This window comes from Schistocerca nitens, chromosome 1 (assembly GCF_023898315.1).
Source record: "Schistocerca nitens isolate TAMUIC-IGC-003100 chromosome 1, iqSchNite1.1, whole genome shotgun sequence".
Lineage (NCBI taxonomy): Eukaryota > Metazoa > Arthropoda > Insecta > Orthoptera > Acrididae > Schistocerca > Schistocerca nitens.
In genome coordinates this window covers 25,245,964-25,271,409 of record NC_064614.1, presented here as the reverse complement: position 1 = coordinate 25,271,409, position 25,446 = coordinate 25,245,964, and the positions used below count along the sequence as shown (strand labels likewise).

Genomic DNA, 25,446 nt, shown 5'->3' with positions numbered 1-25,446 from the left:
TGTTTAATAAGAGAGAAAGAGAAATAACTTTGTTCTATGGAGGTTGTCTCAGCTAAATCGGTTGTTGATGCTTTTTTCCATCTTTCGTGATGGGTGGCTGGGGGGAAGGGGGACCACATAGGGGAATAGGGCTCTTTGGAGCCTGATTCTGCCTTACTGTATATTGTTGGTATTCTATGTAGTTTAGATGTTCTGTCAGATCCTTCCTCTTGCAGCTAAATCTTACGTTCTACTTCTATTAGTAATTTACGTCGAAGTGGGGTACTAAAACTCACGTTTGCCAATGTACTGAAGGGAACTTCCCGAAAAACTGAGTCAGTGTCCTGTCTTCTTCTTTTCGTTTCTGTCAGTGTGGTATCGATAGCTACGATGCCACGGCGTAGGTACAAGTTCTTAAGTTGGCACTACGACAGACACCGACGACAGCGCCCTCTAGCAGGCGCAGTGCAGTTCTCCGAGCTCCGCTACAGGTTCAGCCCATTTGATCAAGAGCAGACGGCCGGGACATTTCGCTTCATATAGAGACTTCGCACTACTTACGACGGGTCTAAGATTTCGGACGTACGTGCTCATCATTTCAAAGCTATGTAACCATTTATTAACTTGGTTTTTGCCTATAGTAAACATCTATAATTTTACACGCAGTACCGAAGTGCTTTACCTGCTCCTACTCGCTTACGTCATTCGGCCAACCTTTCAGTTTTCAGGAGCAGACCCACGCGCCACCTTCCAGGCGGGATACAAAAATTAGCTTCATCTTTCTTCAGATTTGCACAGTTCTTTTCATTTTCCTAAACTTTTAGCGTAGCATGTAGGTGGAGTGAGGTTCGGGATGACCGGAATGAGCATTGTGCAGGCGCAGGGTTAAATTGAACAAGTAATTTATGTAACATAAAATCTTCTAGACAAGAGAGAAAAAACAATTAAACAGAACTTGATTTGCAGCCCAATATAGTTTTTTTTTTCAAAGAGGGCAAAAAAGAGAGTAATAACTGAAGGACTTCAACCGAATGAAACAGAACTGAATGAAAAAAATTAAGATCAACGTTCGCCCACCGCACAGAATCCAGAAACAATAATAGTAATTACAATATATGGCCCTTAGCCATAGGAAATGACAATAAACATAGCTTGGGTAATGAACCATAGGGCCCCAAGACAATTCTCCAACTTAATTAAGATCACACACAGAACGCAGCTAAACTCTATGGCTACTCCATCAGCAACTAATCACTTATTCCCGACATATTGTCGGTGGAACAGTGACAAATACGATATTGAAGAAATATATGTTTTTAGTCTATAGTCACAATTTTTTTTTCTATTGACTAAGAGCTTCGGTACACAGCATCATCCTCAGGTCAACCCCTGGCACTCACAAGGGAACCTCCCCATCGCACCCCGCTCAGATTTAGTTATAAGTTGGCACTGTGGATAGGCCTTTAAAAACTGAACACAGATCAATTGAGAAATCAGGAAGAAGTTGTGTGGAACTGTGAAAAAATAAGCAAAATATACAAACTGAGTAGTTCATGGGCAGATAGGCAACATCAAGGACACCGGGACCGCGGAAGCCCCGTGGTCTCGTGGTAACGTGATAAGCTGCGGAACGAAAGGTCCCTGGTTCAAATCTTCTATCGAGTGAAAAGTTTAATTTTTTATTTTCAGTTTATGTAACAAACTCTTATGTTTTCATCACTTTTTTGGGAGTGATTATCACATCCACAAGAAAACCTAAATCGGGCAAGGTAGAAGAATCTTTTTACCCATTCGCCAAGTGTAAAAGTTAGGTGGGTCGACAACATATTCTTGTCATGTGACGCACATGCCGTCACCAGTGTCGTATAGAATATATCAGATGTGTTTTCCTGTGGAGGAATCGGTTGACCTATGACCTTGCGATCAAATGTTTTCGGTTTCCGTTGGAGAGGCACCTCCTTTCGTCTACTAATCGCACGGTTTTGCGGTGCGGTCGCAAAACACAGACACTAAACTTATTACAGTGAACAGAGACGTCAATGAACGAACTGACAGATAATAACTATGCAAAAATAAAGAAGGTAAAATTTTCACTGGTGGGAAGACTTGAACCAAGGACCTCTCCTTCTGCAGGTGTTCACGCTACCACGGGACCACGGCGCTCCTGAGCTCATGATCTCCTTTATGTTGCATATATGGCCCATGGACTACTAAGTTTGTATATTTTGCTTATTTTTTCACAGTTCCACACAACTTCTTCCTGTTTTCTCAATTGATCTGTGTTCAGTTTATCAAGGCCTATCCACTGTGCCAAGTTATAACTAAATCTGAGGGGGGGTGTGATAGGGAGGTTCCCTTGTCAGTAGTCACGTTCGCATACCAAATAGTTAAGAAATTATGTGAAATACTCATCAATACTGATCATTATGGGAAGCTACTATCAACTCTCTACAGGACTACCTACGCATGTATCTCAATACAATCTTCTGTACAATACAACGAATAAAGGAATCACTCTCGAAGAGCAAAATAAACGACTAACTTTCTTTGTACAAATGGCAGAAACCACACCAACCACATTCACAGCTAATAAACACAAGATCACCTTCTTTACAATAATACATCCAAGTCAGTCACGCTCACATCGAATAAATAACAACGTCAAAATGTCTCTCGTCTTTTTTCAAGTGATCACTCAACATCTGACGCAGTTCACGCCCCGTACATAACCTACCAGACCTAGTAAACAACACTGAACCCGTTACAGACTGTTGCTGGTCTAATCACTTACACATCCTATATGTAAATTGAAAGTGGAGGGGGGAGAACGGAAAGGAAATGGATTACTGACTTCAGCTGCATTGGGACACAACGAGAAATCAGTGGCGACGAGTGAAAATGTGTGCCGGGTCGAGATTCGAACCTAGGATCTCCTGCTTGCTAGACGGGTGTGTTAGCCATTGCGCCATCGGGGACAGCGTTGTCGCTACTGCGTGGAGTACCTCGGCACGCTTCACGGCTGACCCACACCCCCACCGAGCGCCACTCCACCTATCCACAGTCCCTACCCATTCCTCCGCGCTCGCTACTCTGAGATTCCTGAAGCAGGTCGGACGTACTTCTGCATCCGCACTAAAGAAGGTGGATACATTGCCCATCTAGGTGAATCTGTTACATGAATGAGTGGTGTCTGTTCTTTCAGAGACGTCTCAAAGAACAGACATCACAGATTCATATACTTTACATTTACGACCTTGGTGAGTAAATTACACTGGCTTCCGATCATGTCTTGTGAGTGCTTTTCTTCATTTGCCAAACACTGTATTTTCTGTTGCGCTCTGGTGACATCTCGTGAGCGTCATATTGTTGTTGGGTAGGAATGAATACAGTAGTCTTTGGCAGATAAGCTAAGACAGCTGAAGTTAGACATCTAGTTAACGCGCAGATCAATATACTCTCGAATGGAATGGAAACGTTAGCAACTACTGATGTTGCATTACATTGAAAAAATAATAAAATACTGTTTCAAGTCTTTTTTCAAAGATAATCAGTGTGTGTGAATGTATGTGTGTGTCTGCGTATACGCATGCATCGACGAAAGGTTTACATTACAATTTAATGCGTGTATTATTTACTTAGGTTTCTGGTACAGTTGCAGGTAATTTTTAAGAGTGGCTATTTTCGAACGATTGCATTCATTAAGGAACCATTACATGCGTCTTCAATGTTTAACTGTAACTTGATTCCAATAGCACATTCAAATTACTTGTTGATACTCCATGTCAACACAATGCCTTTGTTGTGTTGACCTTGTACATAGAGATACAGGTAATGGTTTCAAAATGAACACAAGCGTTAAAAACAAGTCACCATTAAAAATTATATGCAGCTGTGACGGAAACCTATATAAACAATAAACAAATTGAATATCTCGTCCTTTATGCCAATGTAATGTTAGAATTACACAAAAAAATATCTCATTATGGGAATGACGGTCCTGTCCCCGTCTTCCACTATCCTTTCTCTGAAGAAGGGCACGGCGTAGCGGAAAAACATGCCTAAATTTATTTAACAAGCTCTGACGCTCCGTCTTATTCTCCTGGGGCGGGCATCTTGCAGCATCTCCGGCAACAGCGAGGCACATGCCTCACAGGGCAGCAGAAGGAGTCTTTAGAAGATAATTGGGTATGCGGAAGACGGTTTTTCACGCAGCCTGCGGCAAGAACAAGTCTGCGGGATTACCAGCGCGGAAACTCTGTAATGGCATCCGCAGTTTGTCCCTACAGCTACTGTTCACGACCATATTGTGCAGATTTTTAAAATCCGTTAAAAATTCCTGTGAAGTTCATACTGTCAGTGAAACTAAAACCAATAAATTACTTTATATTTAAACATTCCCTCAATCATTGGATAATTGCAAACTTAGTCGCTGTGATTAGCGCTTCGTGAGCTATGCTGTGGGTCCCTATTTTGACAGTGCATGATACTGAAAGGAAAATTGGTATAAGCAAGAAATGGTCCTAAGATGAGCTTACCGGACATCCTTACGAATTGTATGCATCAGGAGCATCTCACTACGACTCGAAACTAACCACGGTATAATAAATTGAAGGCTATTTAACTGTCACCTGAGAAAATTTCTTTTTTGCCTAAATTACTTAATCCTCCATTTGCTTTGTTTGTACACGTTTGCTGCGGCACTCAGACGTCAATATAACAGGAGTATTAGATGTGTGACACCTAACCAGTGCAATTTTTACGCACACACACACACACACACACACACACAAAATAGCCCCAATTATTATTTTTAGAACATTGTAGGGGTGGGGGGGGGGGGGGGTCAGTGAAGTGAAATGGGAAAAGGATAATGAACTCTGGTGAGCCGAATAACGAGTAACATCAGCTGCAGCAACCAATAATATAACGAGAGTAGGGTTCGTTATGAATAAGTAGGTACGGCAGAGAGTGAATTAATGTGAATGACTCAGTCATTAGGGAAAGTACATGATGATACGGTATTGGTAATTCATTGGGTAAACGGTGATGATAGTCCAATAACATTGGGGCATTGTAACGCGGAAGTAGGGGAAGAAATGGAAGGCGGAGTTACAAGATATTATGGGCTTGGTAGAAAGAATGAGAGAGGAGAAACACTAAGTTTTGCAATGCATGTTCTATAGCAATAGCGAATTCAGTCATCATAAGAGGAAGACGTATACTTGGAAAATGTCTGGAGATACAGAAATATTTCAGTTAGGATACATCATTGTCAGGCAGAGATTCCGAAATCAGATATTGGATTGTAAGGCACACCCAGGACCAGTGTCACAATTTATTAATGATCTAGAGCAGACTGAACTTTAATGGGAACAATCCAGAAGAAATAACGTGGAAAGAAATGGACCGCTGAAGTACTGAAGAAAAATGAGATCTGTTTTCTAAGATTGTTGATACTATGATAAGGAATATCAGAGTAGGCAGTACAGTTGAAGAGTGGACATCTCAAAAAAAAAAAAGGCAATACCAGAATTCGGACAGATAAACGTAGAACAAGGAACGTAACTGTGGTGAAATGTTGTGTAGCAGAACAAATACTTCAATTATCGACGAGAGAAGGAAGTACAAAAATTTCAAGGAAAGAGAAGAATATGGAATCGTAAGTCAATTGCGAATGAAATCAATACGAAGTACAGGGAAAATAAGGTGAAACTGCTACAGAAAAAAATGCGAAGAAATCGAAATTGAAAAGGCCACCGTTAGGGCGATACAACATATAGAAAAAAAAAGAAAAAAAGTGGCATTACATGCAGAGGTTTCAACATCAAGAACGTGAAGGAAATTTCACAGGAAAGAGCGAATTGGTTGAAAGAGTATAATAAAGGCCTCTTCGAGAGGAATACTGTTGGATGATGTGACAGAAGAATAAATGTGTGTTTATGGAAGACGTAGGGAATTCAGTACTAGATCGGAGATTAACAGAGCTTTGAAAGACTTCCGATCAAATAAGGCAGGAGAGATGGACAATCAGACTTTCGGAACAATATACTCCCTTCAATCCCAAAGATAGCAAGGGCAGATAATTGCGAGAAATATCGCAGAATCAGCTTAACAGTTCATGCATCCAACTTGCTGACGAGTACAGTATACAGAAATATGGAAAAGAAAACTGAGAGTCTGTTAGATGACTATCAGTTTTGCTGTAGGAAAGGTATGGGCATCGGAGAGGCAAGTTGTGCTTGGTTCTGGAAGCAAAGACATTCTCATAGGATCTATCGAGATATGAAAAGCATTCGACAGTGTAAAATGGAGCAAGATGTTCGAAATTATTGGGAAAATAGGAGTAAGCTAGAGAGAAAGAAGGTGATATAAAAAATGTAGAGGTAAGAAGAGGAAAGAATGAGGACGAAAGAGCAAGAACGAAGTGTTTGGATCAAAAAGGGTATAAAGACAGAGATGTAGTCTTTCACTCTTACTGTTTAATCTATACACCGAAAAAGCGGAAATGGAAGAAAGGTTTAGGAGTGGGATTAAAATTCGGGGGAAAGGATATCAGTCATAAGATTCGCCGATGGATTTGCTACCCTCAATGAAAGAAAAGAAGAATTACTGGACCTGTTGAATGGAATGAACAGTCTGTTGAGTTCAGAATATGACGTCAGAGTAAATTGAATGAAGAGGAAAGGAATAAGGAGTAGCAAAGATGAGATTAGCGATAATCTTAACATCATAATTGGTGACAACGAACTAAACGAAGTTAATTAATCCTGCTACCTTGGAAGCATAGTAATATACAACTAAAGAAGGAAGGGGAACTAATCAGCTGCTTAACAGTAGCGAACAGGGCATTTCTGTCCAAGGGAGTCTGCTAGTATCAAACATCAACATTAATCTCAGAAAGCAGTTTTAGAAAAGGTGCGTTGGAACACAGCAGTGTGGGTTTGTGAACCCTGGACTGTGGAAAAACCAGGAAAGAAGAGCATCGAAGCGCATGAGATGGGGTGCTACAGAAGGTTGTTGAAGATTTGGTGGACTCATGAGAACAATGAGTGAGGAGGTTCTCCTCAGAATCTATGAAGGAAGGAACATATGGAAAATACCGACAAGAATAAAGGACTTGTCTTAAGACATCAGCGATGAAGTTCCTTTCCACTAGAGGGCGCCCTGAAGTGTAACGACTGTGACAGAAGAAAGGGGTTGTAATATATGCAACAAACAGTTGAGGAAATGTTCTGAGATGAAGATATCAGTAAAAGACTGAAATTCTTGAGAGGGGGTCTACATCAAACCATTTAGAAGCCTCATGATTTAAATAAATAAATGAAAAGTCTTTATATCTGTATGTATTTTATGCCAATTGCTGTGAGGAGCACAGGAGAGGGTCTTTGCATAGCATCACGTATTAGGGTTTCTTCCTGTTCCATTCGCGTTTGGAACGCTAGAAAATGATAACTTAAATGCTTTTGCGTGTATTGGGTCTGACTGTGTCTCCGCGGGCTTTAGAAACGTATGTTTGGAGTACAGAATTGTACGGTAGTCAACCACAGACCTTGAGAAAAAATGAGAAAAGAAGAGAATCGATGCGTTTGGATTGTAGTCTTATAGAAGAAGACAGAAAATTTAGATGAAGTAAATAGACACGAAATGAGGAGGCTCTACGCAGAATTTGCAAGAAATAAAATATATTGAAAACACTGATAAGAAGAAGTCATCAGGGATTAATTCGCACTGTACAAGAGGGAGCTGTAGAGGGTAAAACTCTAGGTGAAGATAGAGATTGGAATATATCCAACAAACAATTAAGGACGTTAGGAGCAAGTGCTGCCCTGAGATGAAGAGTTTGGCAGGAGAACAATTCGTGGCAGCTGCATCAAACTGAAGAAAGGTCGATTCCCTTCAGCTTGTTTCCCAAGTCACTTGCATATACATAGCAAGCAGATAGTCATTGTTCCCTTGCTCACTACTCAAATAGGACACGAAACCGCTAATCTTATTAAGAAGAAGGATAAGGACAGCTATATTGGCCAGGGTGGGTAAAGTGGTCACTCAGCTTTATTCTCTCTGACATTGCTGCAGCCTAGTGGCCAAATTCAAAACAACTGAAAAAGACTTCTTTGGTTTTGTCAGCGAATTTCGTAGCGATAGTTGCACGCCCTCCACTGTAGTGAAATACGTTTACTTGCGTCTAATGTAAGGCAGTCAAATTCATTTTTATGTATGAAAAATATATACTGTGACAGTTAACTGCCACTGTGCTGAAACTTCCTAGCAGATTAAAACTGTGTGCCGGATCGAGACTCGAACTCAGGACCTTTGCCTGGTAGGTAGGAGACGTGGTACTGGCAGAAGTAGGGGTGAGAGTCATGCTTGGGTAGCTCAGATGGTAGAGCACTTGCCCGTGACAGGCAAAGGTCCCGAGTTCGAGTCTCGGTCCGGCATACAGTTTTAATCTGCCACGAAGTTTCATATCAGCGTACACTCCGCTGCAGAGTGAAAATCTCATTCTGCCACTATGTTGCTAAACCTTATATTTTAGTCTTCAAACCCCTCTGTTTATGAACTGCCTGGATTATGTAATTGTGTTCAGACAACATTTAGCGTAATGGCATCTTGTCTGCAGTAGTAGCTGTAAGACCGTTTTGTCCGAACATATATTTTGTAATGCATTTACCTTCGTTCATGACAACGTAGTTGAGAGTAAGACGAGAGTATTTCATAAAATAGGTATACTAAGGTGTTAGTTTATTAGCAACTTGGTGAAATGCTTTCTTCTCTTATTACATCTGTTTGTCCATATCCCATCAAATTAAGAATCCTGGGATTGGGCCATAGGCACTGGATGCCGTAAGTAGGGAAACAACACCGTTTGCTACAGCAGCCAAACTATTTAGAAGTTTTGCACATCTAAATATAAGTCCTAGAAAACCAGATTCCACTTCATCTGGATCACATTTTTCCTTTTCTCTGCGTCTGGTCACTTCACCTTACCCCACAGGCGAAGTGGGCAGCTTGCATTCCATTAAGTTCACTTTTTTAATACGAAAGGAGGGTTTTAACGGTAATACAACTGTTTTACAGTTTAGTTTCGAAGGTGAAACCGCTACAGCTGTAAGTACTTTATTTCTAACAAGGGAACCTCCCCATCGCATCCCCCCCCCCCCCCTCAGATTTAGCTATAAGTTGGCACAGTGGATAGGCCTGGAAAAACTGAACACAGATCACTCGAGGAAACAAGAAGAAGTTGTGTGGAACTATTTAAAAAATAAGCAAAATATACAAACTGAGTAGTCCATGCGGAAGATAGGCAACATCAAGGCTAATTTCAACTCAATAGCGCTGTGGTCTCGTGGTTAGCGTGAGCAACTGCGGAACGAGGGGTAGCTGCACAAGTACACAGAGTAGTATTGTTTATGTGATCGTGTGTTAATTATCAAAGTTCGGGCACTCACACATAATCAACTTCGCTCTCCAAAATTCCAGGACATGTTCAGATTTGCTTGGACATATACAGGATTTGACGGTCTACACACGGAAAAATTTGAAAACGTTAAAAACACATGTTTTGACAGAGCACAGGGAAAACTGTGCGACTGTGAAACTGTTGCATTCATTTGTTGCAGTTTATGTGACAAACTCTTATGTTTTCATCTCTTTTTTGGGAGTTATTATCACATCCACAAGAAAACCTAAATCGGGCAAGGTAGAAGAATCTTTTTACCAATTCGCCAAGTGTACAAGTTAGGTGGGTCGACAACATATTCCTGTCATGTGACGCACATGCCGTCACCAGTGTCGTATAGAATATCTCAGACGTGTTTTCCTGTCTAGGAATCGCATGGTTTTGCGGTGCGGTCGCAAAACACAGACACTAATCTTATTACAGTGAACAGAGACGTCAATGAACGAACGGACAGATCATAACTTTGCGAAAATAAAGAAAGTAAACTTTTCACTCGAGGGAGGACTTGAACCAAGGACCTCTCGTTCCTCAGCTGCTCACGCTAACCACGTGACCACGGTGCTCCTGTACCCACGCTACCCTTGATGTTGCCTATCCTGCGCATGGAATACTCAGTTTGTATATTTTGCTTATTGTTTCATAGTTCCACACAACTTCTTCCTGTTTTCTCGATTGATCTGTGTTCAGTTTTTCAAGACCTATCCACTGTGCCAACTACGAGGCCTGTTCAGAAAGTAAGCTCCGATTGATTGCCAAATTGAAACCACAGTGAACATCAGAAATGTTTTACTTGTAACAATTAGCTACACCTTTCAGCTACTTCTCTACGTAGTCGCCGTTCTGACGTAGACTTTTGTCATAGCGTTGTACCAACTTTTCAATAGCCTCATCATAGAAGGCAGCCGCCAGTGTTTTCCGCCAATTCCCCGCGCTGGCCTACACCTCGTTGTCTGTGTCAAAATGTTGTCTTCAAAGACAGCGGTTCATGTGACCAGAGATGAAACTCAGGGGGAGACAATTGCGGACTGTATTGTGGGTAATCTAACATTTCCATTTGAAAACGATGCAGGAGCATCTTCATTGCCCCTGCACAATGCGGCTGAGAATTGTCTTGAAGAAGAAACAGCAAGACAGTTATGTAATGTTAGCTGCATAGCTTCAGGCGAAATTTCTCACCAGGCCCTCGTACTTGGCGGCAGACACTATTTTCTAGACATCTTTACGCACTCACTGCGAGCTCAGAAATGAGAAGAGCGACGTGATGCTAACTGGGGTTATACTAGAGACACTACCCAACACATCTGTGCAAAGCTTTATCGGATTTTCATAGTCGTTTCCATTTCGCGACCGATCGGAGCTTACTTTCTGAACGCCCCTCGTAATAACTAAATCTGAAGGGGTGCGATGGGGAGGTTCCCTTGTAAGCACGACCGGTTTCGAAGCGTTTTACCTGCATCGTCAGGTGCAATTAGCACAAAGTAATAGACAAAAACTCACGTAAGGCAAGAAGCGCATCTTAATTGAAAACATATACTGGATGAACATGCAAAATCAAGTCATGTTTTGGTCAGAAAAGAGAATGGGATAGTAATACAGCGGATGGAATTTATCTGCTTTCATTCAATCCTCTCTGGGGCTCTAAACGATCAGTTTGTGTATAGTAACCGATTTGTCCCGGTTTAGTTTTGGGTGATATCTTTTTTTTTTTTAAACAAAAATTTAACTTATCTTGTGAGTTTTTCATACTTATACTAGATTTTAAAGCAAACATGATTCCTATAAAGTGAATCATACTAGTCCGGAGCCTGGCTCTTTTATAAATTATCGTTGTATGTCGTAGTTTGGAAGTTTTAGTATATACCACCCTGAACCATTTTACAGCTATTAACGTGCTGCTTTTCTATGGACAACAGAAGGCTTATGGTTTTTTTCTTTTTTCTTAAAAATTTTGTAATATTAATTCTTTAATTCATCTTTCAAAGATTAAACATTGCGGCCTTCTGCCTTTAAAACTCTATCGTAATATATTCTAAAATTTAGAAACATAATGGTGACCATCTGCCTTTGGTATTGCACCTTGCATATGTTTGTTATATCTACTTTGCTGTGATGTTTTTTGATAATTATTTTATTGCTATCTTAATTGGATTTTTTTTATCTTGTTGATTTGTTAAGATTTCTTGTTTGGAGGCCTTCAGCCGTGAAAGAGTTGCGTTCGGTAAAGGTCCGGCTATGTGCCGCTTTGGTTGTAAAAGTGTTATTAAATTACAATAAATTACAATTAGAAGGTGAAACTGACCCCAACCTTATTTGACCCTTTCCAAAATCCTAATTACCTGTTCTGCCCAGCGGGTTTAGCGGGCGTATCAAGTTTGTAGTGACCTATTTCTAACAATGGATCCCTACAAGTGTACAGTGCTTCATAAACATTCCGTGAAGTGTTAATTTACGTGCAGTGATATAGTTATTCTTTGACTTAGCTTGTGTTAGTTATTCCGTGCTGTTCATGTCTACTCAATTCACTCATGTGTGTAGTGTTCAGTTATTGCTAAATGTATAGTAGTTTTTAAGAATTTAAGTCAGTTTTAACACATTGTAAACGGCCAGTCGGCATTCCCATCAGTCCAGTCACCGTTCTACACGGCTAGTTATCCGCGGGTGTGCATGTGCGCTCCACGTGAACAATCTCTCCATCTCATTACCTGTCGATTCCGCAGTCCTGTCTTCACACTCTGCCTCTTAGTACACAGCCAGTGCGCGCGATTGCGGTGGTACGGAGTGACAAATATTGAACTTGTGGGTGTTGGAGAAAACAATTCCTTTATTCCCACATACATTTAGCAATAACTGAACACTACACACATGAATGAATTGTGTAGACATGAACAGCGCGGAATAACTAATAAAAGCTAAGTCAAAGAATAACTATATCACTGCACGTAAATTAACACTTCACGGAATGTTTATGAAGCACTGTACACTTGTAGGGATCGATTGTCAGAAATAGGTCACTACATGACTCCCCCCTTTAATGCTAACGATACCGCAGATTAAATTTCACACTCCGTCCAGCTCTTGTAACTACTTCTTTCTTGAAACCGGGCGGTGCGTCACGTGTGTCAGTGGTTGTGTCAGGGAGTAGTGCAGTAGTCCTCGACGTCGGTCTTGGTGTTGCAGTGACTGGTGTTCGCTGAGCGTTGTGGTGTTCATGGGGTACAGGAACACATCTTGTAGCTTCTCCTGTCTTCTCTGGTTTGTGTTCAGTGGTAGCTGTGGTGTCTGTTGCGTCCAGAAATGCAGGCTTGATACGGTCCGCTGCAACTGTGGTGGGTGTGAAACGTCCCCTTTTAACAATTTTACACGACTGTGCTTAACCTGACACACAATATTTATAGCGCAACGCAATCTGACTTTCAAAATTCCCTACAAAAGAATGGCCCTGACTAACATTAAACTATACCTTTCACAAATCACTTACCTCCCAAAAATCTTCGCTGCTCAAGCTACTGCAATACAGCGAGCGCCACTACTGCCAGCTAAATAAAAGATTCAAACTATGGAATGCACTAACTACTGATAGGGATAGTTAGCAAATGAAAGATATTAATAGAGAACAAACAATGTATTTACCTTTATATCATCATTTATAAATGTAGCAGTTCATGACAAATTACAAAGCTCCGCCATCTCTCTCCCCACATCCACCACTGCTGGCGGCTCACCTCCAACTGCCCAACGCTACGCGCTGTTCACAGCCAGCTGCCTAACACTACAATGGTTGAGTATTACAACAATGCAAAGTAGCCACAGACTGCACACGGCACAGCCAGTGATTTTTATACAGAGGTGGAGTTACCAATAAAAAAACCTAAACAGCCTACTTACATAGCCCCCATGCTCCCCACAAAAAAAATTACAAATTTTGTTGGGCACTGGCCAATACATATTTGTTAAAATTTTTTTTTCACAATTACAATAACAAAGAAATGAAATGCACACACTTATTGATACAATGTTGGTCAAAAGCTAAAATTTTCTCACAGTCCATAAAGACAGTCCTAATCGTTCATCACAGTAAAATATCAGTGTTTTTCTCAAAGTCTGAGCAGTAAAAGACAATGCTCATAGACGTAGTGGATTTCCATGCAGTCTTGAAGAAGTAGTGTTGCCCTTCCAACGGAAAGACAGTGCTGACTCTTGACATGCTGACAGGTAATTGGCGACAACAGAGCAAACCCACAGCCGAGTCATTCGACGTTTTGAAGAGTATCGTTTGGTAGGTCATCACAGAGCAGACCCACTGTAGTCCTGGTAGAGATTACGGTATTGGTGGGCCACCAGAGGCGCAGACCCACTGCAGTCCTTGTAGAAATAATGGTACTGGTGAGTCAGCAAAGACGCAGACCCACTGTAGTCCTTGTAGAGATGGCCAGCAGCCATCTGTTGCAAATGTGCAGGTGCACAATCACCATCGAAGAGTCTTGCGGACAATATAGCAAGTCCATAACCACCACTTGTGCACTCACAAAGTTTTTTTTTTTAATCGTCCTTAGAACCAGCAATACTGTTATCCAGTCCCTTGCTGAATTATTAACACACATACAAACACTAACAGTCCCTACTTCTCACATATTGTCCATATACTATGACCAACAGAAACGTGTGCAGTGAAATGTAACTTACAAGTTACTTAATTTGATGACCTGGTGTCAATTACAATTTTATAACATAAGAATACAATTACAAAGATACAAAATACATCATTAAAGAACATAACAATACAGATAACATTTGTAGTACAGGCTTTACAAAAGAATAAAAATGTATACATCAGTGTTACATAAATAATGACATAAGCACATACATAAAAGATCAGAATAACCCTCGAAACATCAACTTCACACATGAGCAACAAAACAGAAGAGATAAATAATGTCTAACATCTTTACAAAGAAAATAACATATTATAAATGCAAATTATATTTGAGGATAACAGTATTCCTCATCATAGTGAATGTAGCTTAGTACTAGAACAGAAAAAATTCTATGAAACTACACAAAGACAGGAAGAAAACAAATACACAAGGGTACACAAACACATAGTGGGATAACACAAAAGGAAAGGACAGGGTTTGTTTTCAGTGTATCATTTGGTACTGCAGTCCAACGCAAAACTTCATTCTGTAGATCTTTCGTCTTATTTCAACCTTTGCTTCCACCAAAAAAATCCTATCCAAGCATGCTTTCTGTATTTATTTCACATATTTCTTAACTCATTATTTATTTCCAAGAAAATCCTACCTATATCTGTTGTCCCTAAACCCTACTTTTTTGGTTCATATCCTCTTTCAAAATACCCTTTTTTTTGGCCAAAGCATTTTCTTTAAGCTTCTCAATGCATTTCTTCCAATCCATCATAGTTAGTTTCTTATATAGTCTACCCCCTCTTAAGCTAACTTAAATCTACTGAGCTCAGATGCTAAACTAAGGGACAAGGCAATGCAGCATCACATAAAACAATTAATATAAACAGCAATAAAAAAAACGCAGATCTGCGAAGCAAGCAGCATTAAGAAATTAGCAAAGCAATTGTAATATTACAACTAATCTAAGGCAATGTGCAGCAAACAATAAAAATAAATCATTAGTAAAACTGGCTTAACAGAATAATACAAAGTCAAATTCAATAACACTATGCCTGGCAAACAGCAGCAACTTATACCTAAACATGACAAAGTTCAAGCAGAAAAAGTATTACACTAAAAATGGCCATGTCTAATACCTATGTCACATCTTAACACTAGAGTGATGCATCACAATTTATTCTACAAAAAAAATTTACCAAGTAGTTGAAAAGAAAATTATGTATGCAGTTCCTGTTATTAGTCCCTTCTTATTGTTCTTTCCATTCCAAGAGCTCCTTTTTCGAAGAATGTGGGTCATAAAATAATTATTTAATAGATCTGTTGACAGAAAGTGTCCACATTAGCAAATGAATTTTTTTATTTTTATTTTTTTATTTTTTTTTATATAAAACCCATGCTGCAACACAGCTGGAAACTAGATATCAAATGAAATAAGCAACTATGAAAGGCAAAGCATAAAAATATCAGTCAATAGTCATGTGACATTTCATAAGTTAGTAGAAAAATCTATCAACTAGAGAGACAGTAGTCATAATCAGGTGTATAGACATAAAAATATTTCTCGTCATTTCATTAGGCATCCAGTGTAATCATATGTTTTCAAGTTCGACCGTGTCGTTTTTACGATGCTTTCTACAAAGGAATGTCAGAAGTGAGGTTAATGGCCTCTTTTTTTTTACCTAATGGCTTTTTCTCCGGGCGGCTGGCCCAGCTGCGCGCCACAACGCATTACATCAAGGTCACTTACCTTTCTTAACGAAATATTTACGACAGCAGTTTTTTTTTTACAGCGACAGTCTCATATAAAAATATTTCACAGGTCAAGAATTAGCGTTGCAAATCTGTAGAAACAAAATCCTATAAATATAAGTGTCCAAAAAAAATATTCGTCAGCATTGTTATACATTCACGCATTTACACACATTTCATAATTCTAAAAGTACGATTCTCGGTTTCCAACATACGTCTTCACAAGGCAGAGTTCCTAACCGCTACTCATTACTCCTTACCTTATTACACATATATATATTCGTCGACGCTTCTTTAATAATTCATCATATGAAATACGTAGCATAATCAAATTCCTCATATAGCATCAGCTTGACCATAAACATACCTCAGCAGCATAATACACATCGTCGTCGTAAAAATATCATAACATCTCAGTCAATTCTCAAAATCGTCGTAGCTTCCTCCAATAATTTCAAAACCTAAAAAAATTCTCTGCTCATTTCAATAGTGTCATCTACCTCAAACGTACTTTAAAAATTATGATCCCATACCAAATACTTAATTCAACGCTCTCATAGTATCACAATGGTTCCGAAAAAATATGAGCATTTCACAAAGTACAGACAAAATACAATTTCATAAGTGTGAAGGTATCCAACTGCGCAATTGCGTAAACATCTGTCATTGATGTGGTAAAATAAATGTTTGTTTCTTTGTTAAATAATCGGATAGCTGTGTAATTTGTGTGTTAGAGAAATATGGTACCGATGTGTAAAGTTGTATAAGCAAATACCATATTAGCTAGGGCTCCTTGTGCTCGCCAAACACATGGTACACAAAGTAAGCGTGTACCCCCCTGAGGATACGTGTCCTGTAGCGCTAAACTGTGCGTCATGTTGTAAGATAATCTCTGTGGAAGTCTCGTAGTTATCGTCCTCCGAAAGCTAAGTTCTGCAGAAGTCAATGTACTTACCTGATGATACACAAAAGTGAAATGCTTTGCGTATAGATATCTTAGTTATTACGCTTATTGTTGTGATGAAGAAAGTACTGTGCTGTAACGTATTGTTGTGCTACGGAAAAGGCTGCCTCATTGTTGCTATACCACAAAAGTTACTACTAAAACATGTTTTACTTTCCAGAAGAATTCAGAAAAACTGTGCAGATATAAAACAGATACACCGCAAAAGCAACAAGGTGAATTGTGTCACACATTAGTAGCGTCGTGATATAGTCGTGTAGCTGTCAAATAAACTAACCACTGTGTCACCTGGTATCTCTCAGTAAGCACCTTTAATCCATAATGTATTTGCAAGTAAACCAAAATGTTGCATTAAAAAAAAGCAGATTATCTTTCAATAAACGGTTTTACATGTGAAATGTGGTGTAAACCTTTACTCTTCCTAGTACGCAGAGTTTCAACTTCAACGCAATTATCATGTGGTATACGTCGGATTCTGTAAGGTCCATTGTAAACTAGAAAGAATTTGTGACTCAAGTGTTTCTTCTTATGTGACAATGAATGAGCTTTAATAAGAACTTTCTGACCAATATACAATTTCTTTGCATTTGCTTTACCGTGTAGTTTTCTCCTTTTGTCTGCTGCAGATTTTATATTTTTAAGAGCCAAATCAATTATGTCTTTGTGTCGAAGTTTACGTGTATTCGGGAAAGGTACAAGCTCTCTGATTCTGTTCGGTGGTTTTTCATTCTTCAGTACAAGAGTAGGTGGTAAAGCAGTGGAGTCATGAGGCATTTCATTCAGCACGTTTTGAAATAAGTGTAAATATCTGTCCCAATGCTGATGCTTTCTGTGACAATAAAGTCTGCAAAGCTTATTGATTTCTTTCATAATCCGTTCGGAGGGGTTACAATGTGGTGAGTACAATGAAATAAAAACAGGTTTGATTTTATGGTTGCGAAGCATGCGAGACCAAACAGCAGATCTGAATTGCGGTCCGTTATCTGAAATGACTTTAGCAACGTGGCCAACTTCACGTAAGAAATTTTTAACAAAGGCGTTGGATACAGATCGTCCAGTGGCTTTACGTAACGGAGTGAAAGAAACAAATTTGGAAGTAAGTTCAACAGCGACTAGAACGTACGAAAATCCATTCGATGTTCTGACAAGGGGTCCCAATAGATCAACTGCAGCAAATTCTTTTAATTTAGAAGGAATAATAGGAAACAACGGAGCACGATGTGAGACAGTAGATGGTTTCGCCTTTTGACAAAGTTTACAAATAGACAAGACTCTTCGAATTCTCTTTTCCATATTGTTAAAATAACAAGTCGTTCGAAGAATATGATAACATTTTCGTGGACCAAAATGTGCGTAGCTGAAATGAATGTACCAAATGAGCTTATTAACAAAATCGTCAGGAATGCAAAGTACCCATAGCTTGTCATCAACAGTGCAGCGTTTGAACAGTATGTTGTTTCTAACCAGATAATAATGCCGAATCTGTGTGTGTGTCTTTTCATGCCATTTGCTTTTGATGTCTTTCCAAATAGGATCTTTATCTTGTTCATGAGCAATGTCCTTTAAAGATGTGGTGATGAAGTTTTCAAAGGCGACTTTCTGAATGTAAAGAATACTGAAATTTTTCTCGAGGTTGCCTTCTGTGTTACTTTTCTCAAGCCCAGCCGGTGCGCGTGACAGTGCGTCCGCAACAATGTTCTCCTTGCCGGGAATGTAGACTATTGTGAAGTGGAATTCTTGCAGAAACAATGCCCAACGTTTTAACCTGTCATGATTTAATTTTGAAGACATAAGAAATTGTAATGCACGATGATCACTGTATACTTTTACGTGCTTACCAGAAAGAAAGAAACGGAATTTGTTAAATGCCCAAACGATAGCTAAAGCTTCTAATTCAGTAACGGAATAATTTTTTTCAGATTTTGTTAGCACTCGGCTAGCAAAAGCAATGGTTTTCTGAACAGTAGTGTAATTTTCTGTGGCTTCTTGAAATAAATGGGCACCAAGACCGACTTTAGAAGAATCCGTGCTAAGGCAGAAATCTTGTGACAGATCTGGATGAGCTAGAATTGGCGCGTTAAGTAGCGATTCTTTCAAAGAATTGAATTCCAACTGTGCTTGTTCGTCCCAGTTCCAAATAGTATTTTTTCCAGTGAGAGAACAAAGTTTTGGTGTAACAAGAATTTGCATATTCAGAAAACGACGGTAAAAATTTACGAGACCTAGAAAACTGCGGACTTGTCTTTTTGTGGAGGGAACTGGAATGGCTCTGATTGCTTCTAACTTTTCAGGATCCGGCTGAATGCCTTCAGAAGAAATAATATGTCCCAAAAACCTCACCTTTGACCTACCGAATTCAGACTTTTCCAAGTTAACTGTAATTCCAGATTCTGCAAAAATACCTAACAAACTGTTGAGGATGCGATTATGTTGTTCCCATGAAGCTTCTGCTATTAGAATATCGTCCACATATAAGGTGATGCGACGTTTTAAGAACTCAGGTAATATGGAATTTAGCCCGCGAATGAATGCTGCTGAAGAAATGTTCAAACCAAAAGGAAGTTTCCGAAACTGATAACAAACGCCGAAACAAAGGAAAGCTGTGTATTTTCTACATTCTGGATGAAGTTCGATCTGATAAAAGCTGGATCTGAGATCAATGGAAGACAACACGTTTACACCATTGAAATTTTGAAGAAGTTCTTCCAACGTTTGCGGCCTGTCTGTTTCAGGAATAATGATAGTATTAATTTGTCTCGAATCTAAGACAAGCCTGATTGATCCATTTTTCTTCTCAACAACATGTAATGGATTGTTGTATGAGCTTACTGCAGGCTCAATAATGCCCTCGTCAAGCATAGATTGTATTTCTGTTCTAACACGGTCCCTATAATGCGCCGGAATTACGTATGGTCTAACACAAAATTTAGTATGCTCACGAACACGAAATTGGTATTGAAATCCCTTGATTGTTCCTGTTTTATGGGTAAAAACTGTGGAATGTGCTTGTAAAATCTCAAAAAGGTCCTGCCTATCAGTGTCATTACAATTCTCAATTGTTTGAATTTTATTTTGAATTAACTCATTAGTATCAAATGCGCCGTCGATATCACCCCTGTCAGTACTTGCAGAGTGATTGTTAGTGTCAAGTTCCGTCGAAAATTCCGAACTGTTGTCTAACAGGAGGTAAAGCCGATTAATTTCTTCGTCATGGTCTGAGAGCCAATCTTCAAATTTCAAAGCTACTGACTTACCTTCTTTTTCTAAACTTATTTCCGCATCGTGAAAGCTTAAGATTGCTTTGTATTCATTCAAAAAGTCTACTCCCAGTATAATTTCCGTCGACAATAATGGAACAATAAGAAAGTTCATAGAGAAACTGTGGCTTTGACAAAAGAATTCTAAGTTGGTTTGTTGGCGTACATCTACACTTTTTCCAAAGATTGCACCTTGTAATTTAATCTTACGTAACGGAAGTGTGGGGCAATCGTTCGATTTGTTGCATTTGCTAAAAGCTGTTTCACTAATTACTGAAATGGGACTGCCAGAGTCAAGTACTGCCGTAAATTTTACGTCATTTACTGTAATGTGAATCACAGGATATGCAATGTTGTTATGTTTTACGTCGTGTTCTTGGAGTAAGATGTCCCTAATGTCTTCCATTTTTACGTAATTACTAGCTACGGCAGCTGCGTCGTTAGTGTCATAAGAACGTTTTGTGGCTGCCAGCGGTGTGAGTCATTGCCTATTGTCTCTTTGTTGGCGCGCGTCGTTATTGGGATTTGGAGACCTAACTTCTACAAATTCACCGTGACGAGAGGGCCCTGCCCTGTTTAAATCCCGCCAGTTCTGATGCAATTCAGGTCTGTCGTTACGATCCCATCGTCTGTCGTCATGTCGGTAGTTTCTGTGGTTTCTTTCTTGTCGGTTAAGTGGTGGAGAATTTCTCCCTGAATCGTAACTGCGCGCTGGACCGTTGCATCTAAAGTTACACTGTCCCTCGTAATAATAATTGTTTTGGTTCCCATATTGTCTGTTTCTCTGATTGTCTCTGTGATAGTCATTACCGCGGAGAGGTGATCTTTCCCTGTAATTATTACTACTCTGCCAACGGTTGTTATACGGGTGGTGTCTGTTTCGGTCACGATTTGTGTTGTGAGAATAGCCTTGTCGCGTCCAGTTATTATTTCTTTCATCGCGGAATTGCGACGGATGTGATCTGTAATTGTTGTGCTCGTGCGTTCCGCGATTGTCATTGTCAATTTCCAGTTCTTGTAAGAGTCCTTGAAATGCTTCAATGTCGTCTTTGCAACGTCCTGCCAAAATAATATGTCGCAAATGTTCAGGCAGTTTGATTAAGCAAATGCGGATGAGTTCTGAGGGGCTGTATGGGTTTGACAGGTACTGATTCTTGTGCAACATGTTTTCAAAATATTTCACAAGACTGGAGAATTCAGATTGTTCGAAATGTTTCATCATTATGATGCCATGTTTTACTCGGTCTTGTGTGGCTTGAGACCAATATGCTGAGAGGAAGGCATGGTAAAATTATCCTTCACTATGACACTCGTGAATGACCGAACGCATTCTTACAGCTGGTTCATTCTCTAAATAGCCACACATAAATTCTAATCTGTGTTCTAATGACCAGTTGGGGGGAAAACAATGAGAGAATTGATGGAGCCACGCTTGTGGATGAATGTCGTTGGCAGAATTTTTAAACGTTTTGAATTTACGTGTAGTAATGAACAGCTTATAGTCAAAGTCATCATGTCGGCGAGTCGCATATCGGTCATTGTTAGGTCGTGTCGGCCGTTCCATCTCAAAATTCGGTGCGCATTGCCAGTTTCTTTCATAACTTCCGAAATGCCCTGTGTTATTATTTTGTGGCTGTTCCGTATTTCTATGTCCCTCTTCCTGTATTGGAGCGCGAGTGTCCTCTGAAATATGTAATTCTTGTATTACCTGCGTCAACTGATCTTGTACTTCCCGGATTTCTCTTTTGTACTGTGTATTGATTTGATTTTGATTTTGTTTGAATTTTTTAATTTGTTCATACTCTTCTGTGTCAGTGAAGGCTACAGGTCTTGTGTCATTCAGATCATCATCTACCTTTGTAGATAAGTTAGTGACCTGATCCGAAAGTTCGGCTACTTTCTCCGATAGTGAACACATTTCCTCAGTGTGTTTTTCTGAACCAAGTTTCAGAGTGTCCATTTGTGTTGAAATCGAATCTACTGAGTCCTTCAAGTTTTCCTGAGTTTTTGCAAGTTGCGTAACTGAATCGGTAGATGCAACTGAGTCAAATTTAGCTTGCAAAGTCTCATGATTTTCATGAACAGTAGTTTGCAGTTCTTTTATGGCTGCTTCGTGATTCTGTAGTGCATTTTCATGACGCGAAAAAATAGGTTTGAAATGCTCACAAATTTGTGTTTTTACGTCATTACAGACTTTTTGACATTTCGATTCAATGTGATGTAACTCAGTAGTTACATCCTCACGTGTTTGTTCAAGAGTTTGCTCCAATGAGTCTAACTTTTGAAGATTTTGTTCCATTTGTTTCTGATTTTGCTCAATTGTGTCTAATTTTTCAAGCTTTTGTTGTGTTTGTCTCTGATGTTGTTCCATTTGTTGCATTAGCTGTAATAACAATGCATTAGTGTCTGGAATCTGTTCCTCTACACTTTTCGGCAGTGCATTTGCACCGGCAACATTCACATTTTGACAAGCAGAAAATGTGTCTTGACTTATTTGAGAAAACGGTGAGGATCCAAAACTTGAATCTACAGTATTTGTGAGATCGTCTCGTGTCATTTCGGATTCCTGAGCCGAGCTATTGCCGACCGATCGATCGATAATGCTTCCCTGTTTTCTAATTGTTTCGCTGTCTACACCATTGTTTGCCGCCCGCTCCATTTCCCTATGCACAGTTACCAAATTAGTACTTTGAATATTAGTTAATTCATTACACGGTGGCGCTAACACACTGCTTTCGTCTTCGCTGTCATTTCTCAATTTACTTTGGAGCCTAGTGTTACGTTTTTCACACGCCATTATTGTCACAGTATTTCACACGACAACACAGAAAAACACAATTTGAAGAGCAAAAATAAGAGAACACATTAACATAACACTGAAAATAATATCTAGTTAATTGCAGCTGCGAAATACTTGTTGCAAATCTACATGCATGCCACAACTGTTTTACTGTACAACAATGAAAAACTGCAACTACAAAGGAGATTCTCTCTACAATTACGCGCTAGCAATAAACAAAATCTACACTAATTACACAAACTACCAGAAAAAATCAGAAGATTCCAGTGAGGTATCCTAGGCTAAGGGTCGACATATGAAACGTCCCCTTTTAACAATTTTACACGACTGTGCTTAACCTGACACAATATTTATAGCGCAACGCAATCTGACTTTCAAAATTCCCTACAAAAGAATGGCCCTGACTAACATTAAACTATACCTTTCACAAATCACTTACCTCCCAAAAATCTTCGCTGCTCAAGCTACTGCAATACAGCGAGCGCAACTACTGCCAGCTAAATAAAAGATTCAAACTATGGAAGGCACTAACTACTGATAGGGATAGTTAGCAAATGAAAGATATTAATAGAGAACAAACAATGTATTTACCTTTATATCATCATTTATAAATGTAGCAGTTCATGACAAATTACAAAGCTCCGCCATCTCTCTCCCCACATCCACCACTGCTGGCGGCTCACCTCCAACTGCCCAACGCTACGCGCTGTTCACAGCCAGCTGCCTAACACTACAATGGTTGAGTATTACAACAATGCAAAGCAGCCACAGACTGCACACGGCACAGCCAGTGATTTTTATACAGAGGTGGAGTTACCAATAAAAAAACCTAAACAGCCTACTTACAGGTGTACCGTTAATCATTATGCGGAAAGTATTGGTATCCCTACTGACTACCAGATATGGTCCGTCATATAATGGCTGCAGTGGTTTACGCACAGTATCGTTGCGTAAGAATACGTGCGTGCACTTATCTAGCTCCGCAAAAACGAACGAGTGTCTTCCAAGCTGGTTCCTGGGCATTGTTGGTCTCAATTGGCGTATATGCTCTCTTAATCTTGTGACGAATTCTGAGGCTGTGATTGTATCATCTGCCATGCTGTGCAGAAATTCTCCAGGTAGGCGTAACGTTTGTCCATACACCAGTTCTGCTACTGTTGCTTTCAGATCACTTTTGAATGACGTACGTAGACCCAAAAGTACGATGGGTAGTTTCTCTGTCCAATTCGGTGTTGCGTGACATCTCAGTGCTGCCTTTAACTGTCGATGAAGTCGCTCAACCATGCCATTTGATGCGGGGTGGTATGCCATGGTGCGTATGCGTTTCGTACCTAATAACGTAGCCAATGCTTTGAAAACGTAGGCTTCAAATTGTCGTCCTTGATCAGTTGTAATTCTCAGTGGAACTACAAACCGGGCAATCCAACCACGAAAAAATGTTTGAGCTATAGTTTCTGCTGTGATATCCTTCATTGGAAATGCCTCAGGCCACCTAGTAAATCTGTCAATCAGCATGAGGCAATAACTGTAGCCTTCCGATGTCGAGAGTGGGCCGATGATGTCAACATGCACATGGTCAAAACGCTGATTTGGTGGAAGAAATGTGCCTAATGGTGCCCTGACGTGCTGTGTGATTTTATTCCTCTGGCACGCCAAGCATTGCTTCACAAATGTTTTACAGTCTGTGTGCATGCATGGCCATACAAATTTCTGTTTGACCAACCTGAGTGTGGCTCTTACTCCTGGGTGTGACAGATTGTGCATTGATGCAACTGCCTGTGTTCTGAATGGCTGTGGCACAAATGGACGTATCTTTCCTCTTGCTACGTCACAGTACAACTCAATGCTTGCTTCAGGAAATATCACGAGCTGTAGCTTCAATCCTTTCTCTTGTTGCAATGGATCACGCAACTCACTATGACATTGTTGCGCATGCGCGAGGGCGTCGTAATCAATGGCCTTTGTCACTGCTTCCACCTGTGCGATGTCATCTGCTACTGTAGACACTGCTTCTATGCGAGAAAGTGCATCAGCTGGAACATTTAGCTTCCCTTCCACATACACAATGCTGGTCATGAACTGGCTGATATAATCTAAGTGTCGAAGCTGGCTGGGCGATGCTTTATCTGGCTTTACCTTAAAGGCATAGGTAAGCGGTTTATGATCTGTGTAAATCGTGAACTGTCGCCTTTCTAATGCGTGTCTGAATTTTTTTACTGCCGCATAAGCGGCGTACAGCTCACGGTCATATGTTGCCCGACGTTGCTGAGATGGTGACAACTTATGACTATAAAATGCAATGGGCTGCCATAACTGATCAATTTGTTGCTGAAGTACGGCACTAATGGCAGTGGACGAAGCATCAACCATGAGAGCGAGTGGAGCATGCGCAACCGGGTGTGCTAATTGTGCGGCCTCTGCTATAGCTTTTTTTATAGCGTGAAACGCGGTGTCCGCCTCGATAGTCCAATGCACACTGTGGTTAGGTTCAGGTGCGCCTTTAAGTAGTCCATTCAATGGTGCAGTTATCAGTGCATGATTGCGAATGAAGCGTTGGTAGAAATTCACTACTCCAATGAATCGTTGTAATT

At 40.0% G+C, this 25,446-nt stretch overlaps 1 protein-coding gene across 1 annotated transcript in view; it reads right to left on the bottom strand.

Annotated features, from left to right (window-relative positions):
- The window catches only part of LOC126257285 (Down syndrome cell adhesion molecule-like protein Dscam2), a 587,314-nt gene extending 562,089 nt beyond the window's left edge, over nt 1–25,225 (bottom strand). The window contains exons 1-2 of the mRNA XM_049955551.1: nt 25,073–25,225; nt 24,772–24,991 (exon numbers count right to left, since the gene is read on the bottom strand). Coding sequence (XP_049811508.1) covers nt 24,772–24,991; nt 25,073–25,225 — 373 coding nt within the window. The remainder of the gene's footprint in view (nt 1–24,771; nt 24,992–25,072) is intronic.
- Between the last annotated feature and the right edge of the window lie 221 nt (nt 25,226–25,446).